At 47.1% G+C, this 14,430-nt stretch overlaps 1 protein-coding gene across 1 annotated transcript in view; it reads left to right on the top strand.

Annotated features, from left to right (window-relative positions):
* Nucleotides 1–14,430, top strand: part of FNDC3B (fibronectin type III domain containing 3B) — a 216,626-nt gene that overhangs the window by 146,177 nt on the left and 56,019 nt on the right. Inside the window, exons 9-10 of the mRNA XM_080929181.1 lie at nt 2,747–2,885; nt 5,607–5,660. Of these exons, the coding sequence (XP_080785307.1) occupies nt 2,747–2,885; nt 5,607–5,660 (193 nt within the window). The remainder of the gene's footprint in view (nt 1–2,746; nt 2,886–5,606; nt 5,661–14,430) is intronic.

Raw genomic sequence — 14,430 nt, 5'->3', positions numbered from 1 at the left:
TCTCTCTTTCCACCATGTGAGTTCCAGGGATCAAATTAGGTGATCAGGCTTGGCAGCCAGTGCCTTTAAAACCTGAGCCATCTTCCTGTCCCCTGGAATATTTAAAATACAAATGATTTTCAAGGATTTCACATTTTTATAGACATCATGAGTAGGAATATGCTTGCTACTGTTAAAATTGCAATTAGTTACTATTAGTTTACTTAAACAGTTTTGACTAATAAGTAATCCTGATGTGATTGGATAATGTATCAAATTTTACTGTCTATGGCACATTTGTAGTATGTTTTAAAATTAACATAGTTCTCCTTGCTGACCAACTTGCTGGAGGGGTGTTTTCTGGAGATGAAACCCAGGGCCTCACCTATGCTGAGTATACATTCTACCACCAAGCTACACACCTGCCCAACTCTCAAGTCTCCACAATTCAAGCAAAATGACTGACTGTATGTGGCCCATATAACCACCTCAGACATTTACACCTGCCCTCGAGTTCTTTCTCCACCAAAGTCTATCCTATCAAAGATCCTGAAGTCAAATTTATACGATATGTATTTCACTTTTAAAGAGCGTAACCACCATACATGCCACTTACAACAGAGTAGTAGCACTTAATGTCTTTAAAACTCAGAGACTGCTCTCTCTTCTTGGTTGTCCGAAAAATGAAGGTTGTTTGTCCTCTTCAGTTTTGTTTTTATAAAAATTCAAATGTAGCCTGAATATGCTATTTGGATAGTGTTTCTTAAATTCCCTCAACTACTTGGATTTTTCTATAGTTCTTTGTGGTTTTATTGGGGTCATTTGTCTCTTCTGTAGAGTGTTCCACATTTCCAGTTTAGCCAACTGAGCCTTCTTGAGTTGTTTAATATGCTTTCCTGTCCTCCCAATGTCTAGGAACATGGCAATGACATATAATCAGATCGGCACATAGGCTCATAGATAATGGCATGGTCCTTTTTGTTTATTTTCAATTGTATATCAGCAGAGGCTGGTCTAGAACTTGTTTTTTTAGTTCTTAGTTAGGGTTTCTATTGATATGATGATGCACCGTGACCCAAACCAACTTGGAAATAAAAGATTTTTTTTCAGTTGGCAATTCGGGGAGGGGTGGAGGTAGAGACAGGGTTTCTTTTCTCTGTGTAGTCCTGGCTGACCTAGAACTTGGCTTCGAGCTAAAAACATCTGTCTACTTCTACCTGTGGGATCTAAAGGTGTGCACCAGCACACTTGCCCCAAGCTCAAAGCTCTTAGGGCACTCTCCGTCACTGAGGGAAGTCAAGGCAGGAACTCCAGACAACAACCTGGAGGTGGGAACGGAGCAGAGGCCATGGACAAAGGCTACTTATGGTTTATGCCTCCTGGCTGGCTCAGGCTATGTTTTTACACCATGTAGGGACTACCTGCCCAGGAATGGCACTGCCCATGATAAGCTTTTATTAATCATCAGTTAAGCAAATACCCCACAGGCTTGTCTGCAGGCCAGTCTGATGGCAGGGCTTTCTCTCTGAGGCTCCCTCTTCTCAAATGACTCTAGCTCATGCGAAGTTGACAAGAAAACATCACTAGGACAGTAGCCCAAGGCACTTTCAAACTCAGAGTTGTCCTGCCTCCTTCATGGTGGAACCAGAAGAAAGCACTACCATGTTCAGCTGCTGCAATAGCCAGAAATACTCAGCATCTCATTGTCTCCCTTTGTGATGATCTTAGCCTGATCCTAAAGCGTATAAGCAGCTCTGATACTTGAAGACACTGGGTTCCTTATCCTGGTCTAGCCACAGCCAATGAGACTTCAGTTGGAGAGTTCTGATATAATAAAGACTGAGCCTGACCCTGTCTGGAACAAAGTATGGTTCTAATCTATCCTGACACATAGCAGTGATCTTGCCGGATCACTGCCAGGCAGGTTTGGCTCCTCACGCTCCTCCTCACACAGAGGAGACTGCTCAGCTGGGATGGGTAGGGAGCGTCTTCACACTCAGTATCATTTGTTTGCCTCATACTGTGATGTCCCCCCCGTAAGGCAGAGGCCACAAAAACAAGATGCATTCTCCTGTTGCCTTTTAGGATAGTGTCAGCATCTGGGCTTCCCATTTTTTGACTTCCATATTCTAAAATCAGGCACGTGTTGAATGCTGAAGCCAAGTGCTTCAGAGTGCAGAGAGAAAATCATTAATCTTGCTGCTGTGTCTGGGCATTGAATAAGCATGTGGGTGGACTGTGTTGGAGCCCTGGCTCTGTTGAATTGAAGAGAGATGCATTTGGCAGTAGCCGGCAGGTTTCTGGGGTAAAGCATCAATTTTTAGCCCAGTATACACCGTACCTGAGCAGTTCTGAGGTGTCACCTACTGTGTTGTTCTTCTATATGCTCTCTGCAGCCTGTGAGCTCCGGTCACTCCTACCTCTTACCTTTTCCAAGACAGCCAAGTCAAGCCTGTTGGTTTTCAGAGTGTATGAATGGAAGCTATTCTGGAGTGAAGGTCACTCTCTTCTGTGGAATGTTCTCCAGTCAGGGGAGTTACCTCTGTGGCAGTGAGGCAGACTGAGGACGCACTGAACAGAATACCTAATGAGATGGTTGTCCCTGTAATTGCTGCCCAGGGCTAGGTCAGGGCAAGGCCACAGTGTGCTCTTGGTTACGTAAGGAGCTTGGCTCAGCTCTGAAGTCCATGGATGAAGCAAAGATGAGACGCTTGTTCGTCGGTTCCAGCTGTTGATGCTCACCCTGTCTTGTCTGTTTCCTTTGTAGGGTCTACGCCATGTACAATTCTGTCAAGGGATCCTGCTCCGAGCCAGTCAGCTTCACCACCCACAGCTGCGCACCAGAATGTCCCTTCCCTCCCAAGTTGGCACACAGGAGCAAAAGTTCACTAACCTTGCAGTGGAAGGTGGGTAGCTCCAAGAGCCAAGAATTATGCTCCAGGCAGTCAGTGGCCATTTCAAATATTCCTTTTTGCAGTGGGGCTTAGTTTCCTGTGTAATCACTGTGTGAACCCAGTTATGATGCACCAGAAGGTGCCAACCCGTACAAGTCAAAGAGAGGCGGTAGAAGGAAGGGTCTGCCAGATCCGGTGTGAGCATCTCGGGGAACTTGGTAAATCTCCCAGTGTATCTTAAGTGATATAAATTCTAAAATACCCCGGTTTCACCACATTCTCCTACTTTATTTCATTTTTGCAAACATTTGTAAACTTCAGCATGTAGTTTGAAGGTTTAGAGATAAAGTAGGTTTGAGTTCTTTTGCCTTCGTCCTAAGTAAAGCTGAAATAGTTAACAGTTAAAGCTTCCCAGAATATATTGTGTCCTATGCTCTATTAAGACTTCATTAACTTTCACTAATTAGTCATTAGCTCAATCAAGATTCCTATTTTTAACAGCCTGAACTCTGTGTAGTGATTTTCATAAAATTTAGCATACTGTCTAAAAATAATCACCTAGTGCCCAGTCCTAGGGTGGGGCTCCTTTAAAGTATGCCTTTAACCCGTTATTCGCCAGCTCCTGTTCTCAAGAAAGTAGCTCATTTTCGCCTTTACAGTCTTTATCTCTATGTCTTGATATCTGAAAATGTAGTCAGAGAGCATCAGAGAGTTGGAGGTGATGGAGGCTCATGTTTCAGAGTGGGGAGGGGTGGGGGCCTTGGGAGAGAGTAGTGGGTGACAGGGGAACTGTGGCCAGGCTTCTCCTCACCCTGCTGTGTGGAGCCATGTGCTCAGTCAGTGGCTGACATTGACTGTGTTACTGGGACAAAGGAAAAACCTTGAACTGGCTTAGAATCTGAACTTTTTTATTTTCCTTCCTGGCTTCCAGGGATTATACAGGTCAGTGATCTCCCACCTTTTCAGAGTTTTAGCACCCAACTGGTCATCATCATTGGTTAATTCCTTGGCAAATATATATCCATTTAAAAATAAGTTCACCTAAGCTAATATAAATCTGTCTTTTCCAAAGGAAACAACTCAAATTGATTGCTTTTGATAAAATACAAGAAATCCGAAGATTATCAGAGGGACCCCGGGGTCTTACAAACTTAAAGTTGGGAATCACTGATACGTCTGTGCTCTCTGCTTGGGTGGCATTCGGGTCTCAGGGGGACCAGCAGCTTCCAGAGGGGGTCACTTGGGAACAGAGGTACCTCTTGTTCCACTCAGTTGTCTGAAAACATACGAAGGTCCTGGATTCAGCTCAGCTTCTATTCAGATGTGCTCCCTGAGAGCTAGGTAAAGGTGTGAGACCATTTACCATCTGGCTTCTGCCTATTCTGAACTCCACAAAACACTGAGATCCAAAGAACTTCTGGTGTCCTATGAGTCAGCAGTGACATGGGGAAGACCTTGACCCGAAGATCCCTCCCTGGGGATTGTGAGAACAGTGGGGACCACCAGGCTGTCTAAGGGAGGACAGGCCTTCCGGAGTGGGATTCATGTAGCTCTTTTCAGAGATTTGGATTCCCCTGAAAGCTTTGCCAGTTACTGAAAAGTTCATGTACGTCTGTGCCCTGTCCTCCAGGACAGACCCACCAGAACTCAAACTTCTGGACTCAGAAGTCTGCAAGCCAGTCTAGCAGGAAGGAGACAGGGACCTGTAGCCTTGGTGTTTGATTGTGAAAAAGCAACATGTGCTGTTAGCCGAGTGCTTCTTGGAAAACTGGGTAGTTTAATGGGTGATTTCTATGTAAATCCCAGCTATCCTTCATGTGTCTCCCTTCCTGGTACAAGAAAGTCCATGTTGATATTATTAAATAGCCAGCAGCCGTTGGCAAGCAGACAGTTAAGCTGGGCTTCACTTGCAGCAGTGAGAATCTGGGTTTCTGTCTAGCTACAAGGGTGCCCTGAGTTCACTCCTCTTCTCTCTCTGAGGACGAACCAAACCCAAGCATGGTTTGAGACAAGATAGGCTAGTATTGTTTGCCTCTTCTCTCCTCTGTCTTTCTAGAACTTGCTACCCAGAGCCCACCAGGTCACCCCTTCTCGAGGCTCATAGCTCTTTTCTAGAAAGTTCCTAGTTGTCTTGTTGAACTGTATCTTCTCGGTGGCCTTGGTATCAGCTTTCTTTTACGAGCACAGGAAATGATGAAGCCTCCTTTTGCTAACATGTAAATTAATGGCAGTACTTTTTCTTTTTCTTTTTTGGGGGGATGTGTGGTACAGGGAGGGGGTGGGGGGGGTACTTAATGCCACAGCTGGCTTTCTAATCCTAAGCACTTGAAGGAAAAGGTAGAACAAAACAAACCCCCAAAGCTGTGAGGGGAAGTTAAGGCATGATGGTGCCTGCCCCAGCCCCCAGCTGGGTCTGTATTGCACAGCCGGTCTTTTGTCTCTTGCTGTACCTGAACTTAATGTGACTGTTCAGTTTTATCCCAGAGGAAACAGGGCACCCAGGACAGGAGTGTGGGTAGAGGTGGAAGTGGGTGTATTTTACTATCCAGAGGGGCCCGCCAGTGGAGAGGCCTTTCTTAAAGCTAACTTGCATAAACCTAATAGGTAATTGAGTGTTTCAAGACCCTGTGGCAGCTGCTAGTTCCCCCTCAGAGGGGACAGCTGCTGTCTTTGAGTTGTTAGCTTGTCTCCAAACGGCTTTCTCCAGTCTCATTTCATTTTTTTCTCTTTTAGGCTCCAATTGACAATGGTTCAAAAATCACCAGCTACCTTTTAGAATGGGATGAGGTAAGCCCTCTTTCCTCGGAGAAGCGCGACGTCAATTCACACACTTAACTCTGTAGCTGCTGGCTGTGGAGAAGCAGTTGGACTGTGGTTGGATGGTGAATTGTTGTCATAGAATAAATTTGCCTGTTTACATACAAGCGGCACCACGGAGAATAGGCAGGTCTTACCTATTCCAGATTCCCACTGCCTCCCAGGCGTTAACTTGTCCTAGCAGCTGGGCTATTCCATGTCCACCGCATAGATGGTTCAGAAAAGGCAAAGCCTGGTGGTTGGGACGCACACTCTGCTTTGCTGTTTTGGACTGGTACATGGTGGCCTGCTTTGTGTCTGTTGGGGTGGAACCACACGTGGAGTGTCACTCGTGCCGTGCACGGGTCCCTGTGGATCAGATCATCCTGTGACAGGGACACTGCCCTCGATGGAGTGAGCCTGCCCTCAGAGCTGCTCTGCCAGCCAAGGCCTCTCAGTCCTCACTCACACACAGCAAACCCAGAATCCTGAACATTCAGAAGCATCCCCACTCATCCCTCCTCCCTCCATCTTTCCTCCTCTCTCCCCATCCTCCCTCTCCGTCCTCTCTCCTCTGTGAAGGTCATTTAAGATCTCAGAGTGCTTGTACCTGTATTGTGTGTCTGCATCTGTGTGTATGTGTCTAATTTGTGCATATGTGTGTGTGTTCATGTGCATGTGACACTGGGCACCAATCTCAGGTACTATTCCTTGGGAACTTTGAACACTACACCAGGTTTTGTGTAAGACCTGCCTATCACACCCAGGTCTTCTCTATTAGGCTGTTCACAGCCAAGCCACCTTCTTACCCCCATGTGTGGCCTTTGTCCTGTGCTTTTTGCCTTATCTTCTTAGGTCTGTCAAGACTCAGAGAAGCTGAGTGCATGGGTGGTTAATCTCCTAGGCAGGTCTCTGGTAGGCACCTGCAGAGGCAGGGCAGCTCACCCCCGCCCCGTGAGATAGACTAAGGCGTGTGCTGACGTGATACCCATCCTGGGGCCTGTGTTTTTCCACTTGCATGGAAACTCCTGCTGGGCTGACTCTCTGACAGCTGCCGGAGATGCCAGGCTGCCTATTACCTACAAACCAACAAAAGGTTCTTCCTGTGCCCAGCAGCTCAACAATCGCCTGGCAAAGCTGTCGCAACCCCTGGCAGTACAGGAGCTTAAGAGCACCAGGGTTAGGTGGAGTCTCTGTCCCAACTTTATACTGTGCAGATTACCTCGAAGGTCCTCAGTTTTCCCATCTGCACAGTGGCAGCAAGAACAGGAGCAGCTTACAAGCAGCCATGCTGTCACGGAGTGGGTGACCTGTGGTCGCCTTTTCTGATCAGAGAGTATTCGGGGATTGTTGGCAGTATTCTTTGATGTATTCACTTATGCTTTAAGCATAGGCCTCTCTGTCTCCACACAGCGTACTGTCCTGTGAGGTGAGAATGATGAGGCACAGGGCACCCTCCTCCGTGATGGCTCAGTGCAGCTCCTCTTAGGACTGTATGCAAAGATATGCAAATGAGCAAAGCTGACGACATGCCCTGTTTTTTCATCTGGTTCCACTTTTTTGCTTTAAACCCTACTTCTCTTCTTCCAATCCACATGAGAAGGTTAAAAAAAAAGAAGAAAACGAAAAGGTTCCATAAAGTTCATGGCAGTGAGACCACCAGCAATAGGAACTTGTTTGTTCTTGCCAAGTTTATTGTTTTAAACGTGAAATTTTCTAGCAAAATCATCTAATAGTATTATTTCTAAGTGACCGAAGAATCAGTAGTTCCTTGGGGGCAGCTCTCTTGAGTCAGTATTCCCATGTTACTCAAGCCTTGGCTACGAGCAAAGCAGGCAGGTATTCACAGAGGGAAAACAGCATCTGGCCTGCAGGAAGTGAGAACACAGGAAGCCCTGGCTGCAGCTCTGAAACCTCCTAAACCTCCTCCTTCAGCTTCTAGAGCCAGCGCACCCGGTGCAGGACCTGTTTCCAGGCTCTGCCCCAGTACAACATGGTGGAAGAATGCTGTGGCCACTGCCTCTGCCTACTTAACCCTCCCCGAAACCATACCTCCCATCACCCCTCCACAGTGCCTCAGACACACTCCAAGAACCTGTCCAGGAGCTGCAGAAAGAAACCTGGGTCCCAGAAAATCGTGGGGGATGTGGAGGAACAGATCCCCACCCAAGAATAAAATGGATGAAAAATGTAAGGAAAAGGAAGGAAAGGAGAAAGAAAGATAGGTAAAGTAGTGGGGAGGAAAGGAAGGAAGGAAGATAGATAAGGTAGTGGGGAAGGAACAGAGGAAGGTGAGAAGGAAGGGAAGGGACGGGACTGAGGAGGAAGGTGCTTTCTGCCAAGCCTGACAGCATGAATTCAATGCCTGCATCCCTCATAGTGGAAGGAAAGATCTGAGTCCTTCAGATTGTCTCTGACTCCCCGCTCACACCTTGTATGCATGCACACACTCAGACACACACACACACACACACCAAAACAATGTACAAATGGAAAAAACATTTTTTAAAGATGGATGAGTGTCAGAGAAGGTTGATCAGAGGAAGAGCTCCCTCCCCACCTGTCTTTCCCCTTGGTCTTGAGGTCATCGGTTTGACAGAAGGTTGTAACCATGCTGCTGTGTGTCTAGGCTTTAGTGGTTGCTGCTCTAGGAAACTCAGTTCACAACCTCTGTCCAGTAGGGTGAGGACTGGGACATTCTGAAAGCATTAGTAACTTTCAAGTGCAGCACTGGAAGCCCAGCTGTCAAGCCTCTTTCCGAAAGAAAGCCAGGCTTGTGGCTCCGCTGTATCTACAGTGCTGGGGAGGGGGCAGGGCGGCAGTGAGGAACGGAAGCAGAACAGAGCTGCTGACAAACAGCTTTCCTTCAAGCCTGTGGCCATTGCCTTCTCAGTGCGTACGGTTTACTTGAATGTTGCTTGTGGGCTTCCGTAACAGAGTGAGTTGGGCACTCCACCTATGATCCATCTCCCCAGGCCCCTTAGCATTTGTCTTAAACAGCAGCAAAGCTATGTTTAGGACTGGTTTTCTCACACAACGCTTCCTACCTGCAGCAGGAGAGGGAGGAAGTACTAGAATCACTGTTCCCATCACTGCTCTGGCAAATCTCATAAGTTGTGAGGTCCCATGCCCACCCACAGTGGGCTCCTTGGTGTTGCTTCCTGCTTAAGGAGCTCCCCATATCCTGTAGTAGGGGTAGGAGTTCTCTAGAATTAGTCCACAGCAGATTGACTTACTCTGTTTATCTACTAGTGGATAACATGATTAACACCATGAGTGCAAACCCAGAGTGACTGACCGTAGACTAAGAGGCTGGAGAGGTCTCTGGGTTAGGGAGCAATGCAGTGTGAGCCTTCACATTTACCTGGTACACTCCTTCACAGTCTAACAGTTTCTAAGTGGATGGAAAATTCACCTTTTCTTCAAAAGCCTTAAAAAACAAAAAACAAAAAAACCCTGTGCATTTTGTGATTAAAGAACCTTTTCTATTTTAGAAAAAACTTCTGTAAAGGAAACATTGGTAGAAATTTAGCTTCTAAGTTACACTCTTAGATACTGTCCGTGTGTGTGTGTGTGTGTGTGTGCGTGTGCGTGTGCGTGTGCGTGTGCGTGTGTGTGTGTGTGTTCACCAGAGCCGTTGATGATCTCTTAAGACTGCCATGGCTGTGTTTAACAGTGCTAAGCTGGATTGGAGTGGGTGACACTCCGTGTCATTTGATTGTGGGTGTTGGTACCTCAGGATCATGTGTACCCCTGAGCCTCGGTGTCTGTTGATGTCACAGCTCTGATAGATTATGATTGGAGAAGGTGACTTAGCAACAGAAACTCAGTGTACTGACCCCTCCAGTTAATGTGAGACACTTGCTGATGTTGAGATCCAAGGAGGAACGTCAGTAGTGAGGGCTGTGCAAACGGACCATCTTCTAGACGTTTAAACAGGGGTCCATCTGACGGGCCAGGCACAGATAGATGTTCAAACACTGCTCTGCTGTTAGCTTGGCTCCTGCCTGGGACATGTAGGCAAAATATGGAAGAACCAGAAAAACAGTTCTGCCGGTTGGGATGATTCAAGTTCACAAGAATCTTCCTCACATGTGACTCAGCTGGCTAAGGAAGGAAGTTCACATCTGGATTCCCAGTGGCTACCGAGACTGCACAGTTCTGAAACGACCATTGGTCTGTCAGCCTCAGAACCCAGACATGCTTAGTGCGGAGGCAAGAGGACAGAAAGGCTAGCATAGCCGCTCTTAACATGAGCCCAGTCCACAGCCACGGGCTATGCTGTACCCATAGTTACATTGTCCAGACTCACAGAGCAGCTCTTGAATATTGGGGGGAGGGGCAGCCAAGCTCATTGAAGAATTGAGTTGGCTTCACTGTCTCCTACTTGGCTCTGGAGTTGACAACCTTTCCGACTGCTGCTTGTGACAAATGCCTTTTCATGTAACTCGGCTGGTCACATGACAGCTATCCTAGGAATAATGAAAGTTTAATACCACTAGGCAGAGTGACTTCCACAAGACCCACAAAGAAAGCTTGCTCTGGTTTGAATAATGGCCTCCACGGGCTGTTGTTCTGAACACTACATCTCCCATTTGCAGTGTAGCTGAAGGCTGTAGGGCCTGGCTGGCTGACACAGGTGGTGAACCTTTGAAGGCTGTACCTACCCATGGGTCTGGTGTAGCTCTGCTTCCTGCTGTACCAGGATATGAGGAGCTTCTTTATGATCCTCCACTTCGAACTCCACCATACCATTACCATTCAGTGAACTAAGACATCTTGAAACCATGAGCCAAAATAGGTCTCCCCCACCCCGCAGGTTTCCTTCATGAGGTGTTCTGTCACAGTGGTAAGGAAATTTACATAGATCTCTTATACACACACACATACACTTACACACATACACATACACACATACACAGACACACACACACACACACACACATACACAGACACACACACGTACACAGACACACACACACACACACCACGAGGTAAATCTGAAATCCTGTTTTTTAATCCTCAGTGCTAGCACCCAGCTGTAATGTCTGGGGAAGGCTCTGCTTGTCCAAGGCCATGTGGTCTTGGGTCACTCCTAGTGACTGCACTTACGGGAACGGTGTGGGGTTGAGTGCTCACGGGGCATGTGTCCATCAGAAGCCATCTTTGGCTTTGTGTGGGAAACTAGACCTTAGCTGGTGTGTTCATCTCCTGAGTCTTCACCGCCACATCGAGGCTGTCAAAGAGCCTGAAGTATGGGCAAGTTTCAAACGAGCTTGACAAGGAAAAGGGTTTATTTGGCTTAGGCTTCCACATCACAGTTCATTCTCAAAGGAAGTCAAGGCAGGAACTCATGCAGGACAAGACCCCTGAGGCAGGAGCTGATGCAGTGGCCATGGAGGGATGCTGCTCACTGGCTTGCTCCTCATGGCTTGCTCAGCCTGCTTTCTTACTGAACGCAGGACCACCGGGCCAGGGTTGGCACCACTCACAGGGCTGAGCCTCTCCTATCAATCACTAATTTAAGAAAATACCTACCACCAGATCTTTAAAAAGGCTTTTTCTCGATTGAGGCTCCCTCCTATCAGATGACTTTAGCTTGTGTCAAATCGACGGAAGACTAACCAGCACACCAAAACCCATGAGCACAGGAGCCCTCTTTGGGGACTTTGGCACCAGGGGCAGATTCTCTCTTATGTGCTCCATGTACAGAATGGGGTGTGGATTGGGAAGCAGACTTTGTGGGCATGTTTCTGTCTGAAATCACAAACACTAGTCACAATCCCTTGTACCTCATCTATCAATATGTCTCCGTTGTGCCAAGCCCATGTATCCTTTAGTCAGCTGTCATGTCTGTCTGTCTGCCTGCCTGCCTGCCTGCCTCCCCCCTTCCCCTGTCCCTGCGTAGTAAGTGAAAGATAAACATGTGGAAAGCAGAGGTTGGTTTCACATTGCTTCCTCAATCTTCTTATTTTTTGAACCACGAGCTCTCTGAACTTTAGTGCTCAACGCTGCCCCCTAGACTGGCCTGCAGTCTCCAGGGAGTCTTCCCCACCCCCACCCCCCCCAAGCACTGATATTCCAGACACATGCTACCTCAGGTGCCCCGGGACTGAGCCAGTCCCTAGCCCCAGGCAACTGCTTCTCCTGTTAACTTCCTCCATTCCTTCCCTTCCACTGAACATTCTCAACACATTTCCTGCATGCATCAGAGCCCAGGGGAACACCAGTATCTGGAGAAACTTACAGCAAAGCCATGTTAGCCTCTCTAGACCAAAGCCCAGTGACCATCCCTACCTGTCTCAGGTCACCACGCCTCCCGTGGGAAATGAATGTCTAGTGTTCCTGGGGATGAAAGGTATGCTGTGGATGCAGCCACAAACCACCCCACCCCTACATCTTGTCTTGAAAGGTCTACCGTGCCTATGAGGATAGACTGGGGTCTGGCACTAGAAACTATAAATCCGCCCAGATGTGGAGTGTCCGCAGCTCCCCCTTGTGAGCCCCACCTATTATATAGCTTGCTGAGCACATCTCAGGCCAGCATTTATCTTTGATGTTGCCTAGAGTCTGCCAGGACTGGAACAGCGTCTAAATATAGACACATGAGCAGACTAAACCATAGCATAGAACCTGGCAGAAGTTCATTCGGCCAGTGCAGCCTTAACTTCTTTTGGTTTTCAGTTGAATTTCTATCACGTTAAACTATACTGCTGCAGAAAGTACCCAGCTCAGTTTCCTGATCCATGTCTGCACCCCATAGTCATGGTCCAACTAAGGTGACATTCCACAATCAGCTTCATGTGACTTAGCAGGCAATAGCCCCCCTGAAAAAGTGCAGTCAGAACAGCGTGACGAGAGAAAGGACCCAAGCATGTGGCCAGAGAGCTCGTTCGCCGTGGGGCCTAGCACCCTCAGCTTAGCCATTCTCGGATGTGTGTGTTCATATGGGTGTGTGTGGAGGCAGGTGTCATTCCTCAGGCACCATCTACCTTGTTTTGTTATGTTTTGTGTTTTTGAGACAAGTAGGCCAGGCAGCCCTGGGAACCTGTATGTCTTTGCATCCCGGGCTCTGGGATGGCAAGCATGTGCCACCGAACCCTGTTTTTTTACATGGACTCTGAGATACAGCTTTAGTCCTTCTTCCCTGGTAAGCATTTGCCAACTCAGCCATCTACCCCCGTCCCCGTGTGCCAAGAATGAAGATGTTGTGGAAAATAAACAAGGGGACATTTCTAAACTATTAATTTCAAGGCAATTGAAAATACCAGGCAACTCCAGTGGTTGGTGCCAGTCTTGTTGGACATACCCTCTTCCAGCACTGATGGTGCCAAGCTAATTGGGAACGTTAGCCAAGGCATCACAGCCCCCACCGTGAGCAGAATTGCTCTGGCAAGCAAACACAAGCCTGAATTAATTGGGATGCTTGTGAATTATGTGTGTAGAATTAGCCCGGAAGTGTTAGTCCCTGAAGCAGAAGCCAGCCCTTGTAGAAAGTCCATCTTCCCACGTACTGAAGACAGCTGCTCAGAGGATAGTCAGTAGACGAAAAGCTACTGGAAAAACTCTCTTTGCTGTTTTCAATCTTTCTGTTACATTCTTCGTCAAATTAACACAAACAGAAACATGCTGCTTTTAAACCCATTTTTAAGTTTTAAAAATTAGTCAGGTCCTATAAACAGAACCAAGTACTTTCTGTGCACCTCCCCACCAGCTTTCAAGCAGGCTGACCCTTCTATAAATTGGCTTTCCTCCTGGAACTCCCTTCCATTGTGTCTTCTCAGAGAACTAGAAGCCTGCTTAGGAGTAGAGGTCCTGGGAAAAGCTGTTTTATATGTGCTCAAACCTTGGAATGGCATGCTAAGAAAAGTCTTAGCCCAGGGACTGGGAGTGTAGCTCGGCTGCACAGTGCTGGTCTATCCTGTATAAGCCTCTGAGGTCCATCTTCATTATTGTCTAAAAAATAAAATAAAATGGAAGGAAGGAAGGAGAGGGAGGGAAGAAAAGAAGGAAAAAAGAGAAAGTAAAAGAAAAAAGAGAAAGAAAAAAGATTGATTGATTGATTTTCACTTGGTCTAGATTGCAGTTGTGTAAAGTGAAGTAACTTACCTTGCCCCCAAGAGGCAGTGTAGATTAATCATTGTTGTCTAGAAGTTTGACTGTGACTTTAGCAACTGCAGTACTTTTCCAAAAGCCATTTGAAAGGTCTGTTACTCTGTAGGATGGCTTTGAGAGGAAATGCGCATAGCTAAGGAACCTTCTGTTCACACACTTGGTAAGTGAGGCTCTAGGTCTCCTGCAGGCCTCTGTCTCTGTAGCCCAGATACAGGATAGAAGTTGGCTGAAGTTAAGACCAGGGGCATGAGTATGGAATTGTACAACAAGTTACCACAGTGGTGGCTTCCAATCATCAAAATTTTTATATGGTTACTTTTGAGAGACCCATGTGTGTTACAAGATGGCCTCAACTTTGCTTGGTAGACTAGTTGGTCTTTAAACTCCTGTTCCTCCTGCCTTCACCTTTATGTGCAGGTGAATACCCCGTTTGTGTACTACTAGGCATCAAACCGGGTCTTTTAAAAACTCACTTACTTTCATGGATCTTGGAGTGGGGATTAGGCGAGGCTTGGGGAAGGACTCATCAGCACTGTGAATCCTAAGGGCCCATTGGGAGGGATCATTGATGCAATGGGAATCCTGGGCCAGTTTCATTGTCATTGTAGAGCTCTCTGCTGGCTTTGGGATTCCTCGGAGCATAGCG

Source organism: Micromys minutus, assembly GCF_963924665.1.
Source record: "Micromys minutus genome assembly, chromosome: 15".
Classification (NCBI taxonomy): Eukaryota; Metazoa; Chordata; class Mammalia; order Rodentia; family Muridae; genus Micromys; species Micromys minutus.
Note: the sequence above shows the minus strand (reverse complement) of the source record. Positions and strands in the feature narration are given on the sequence as shown.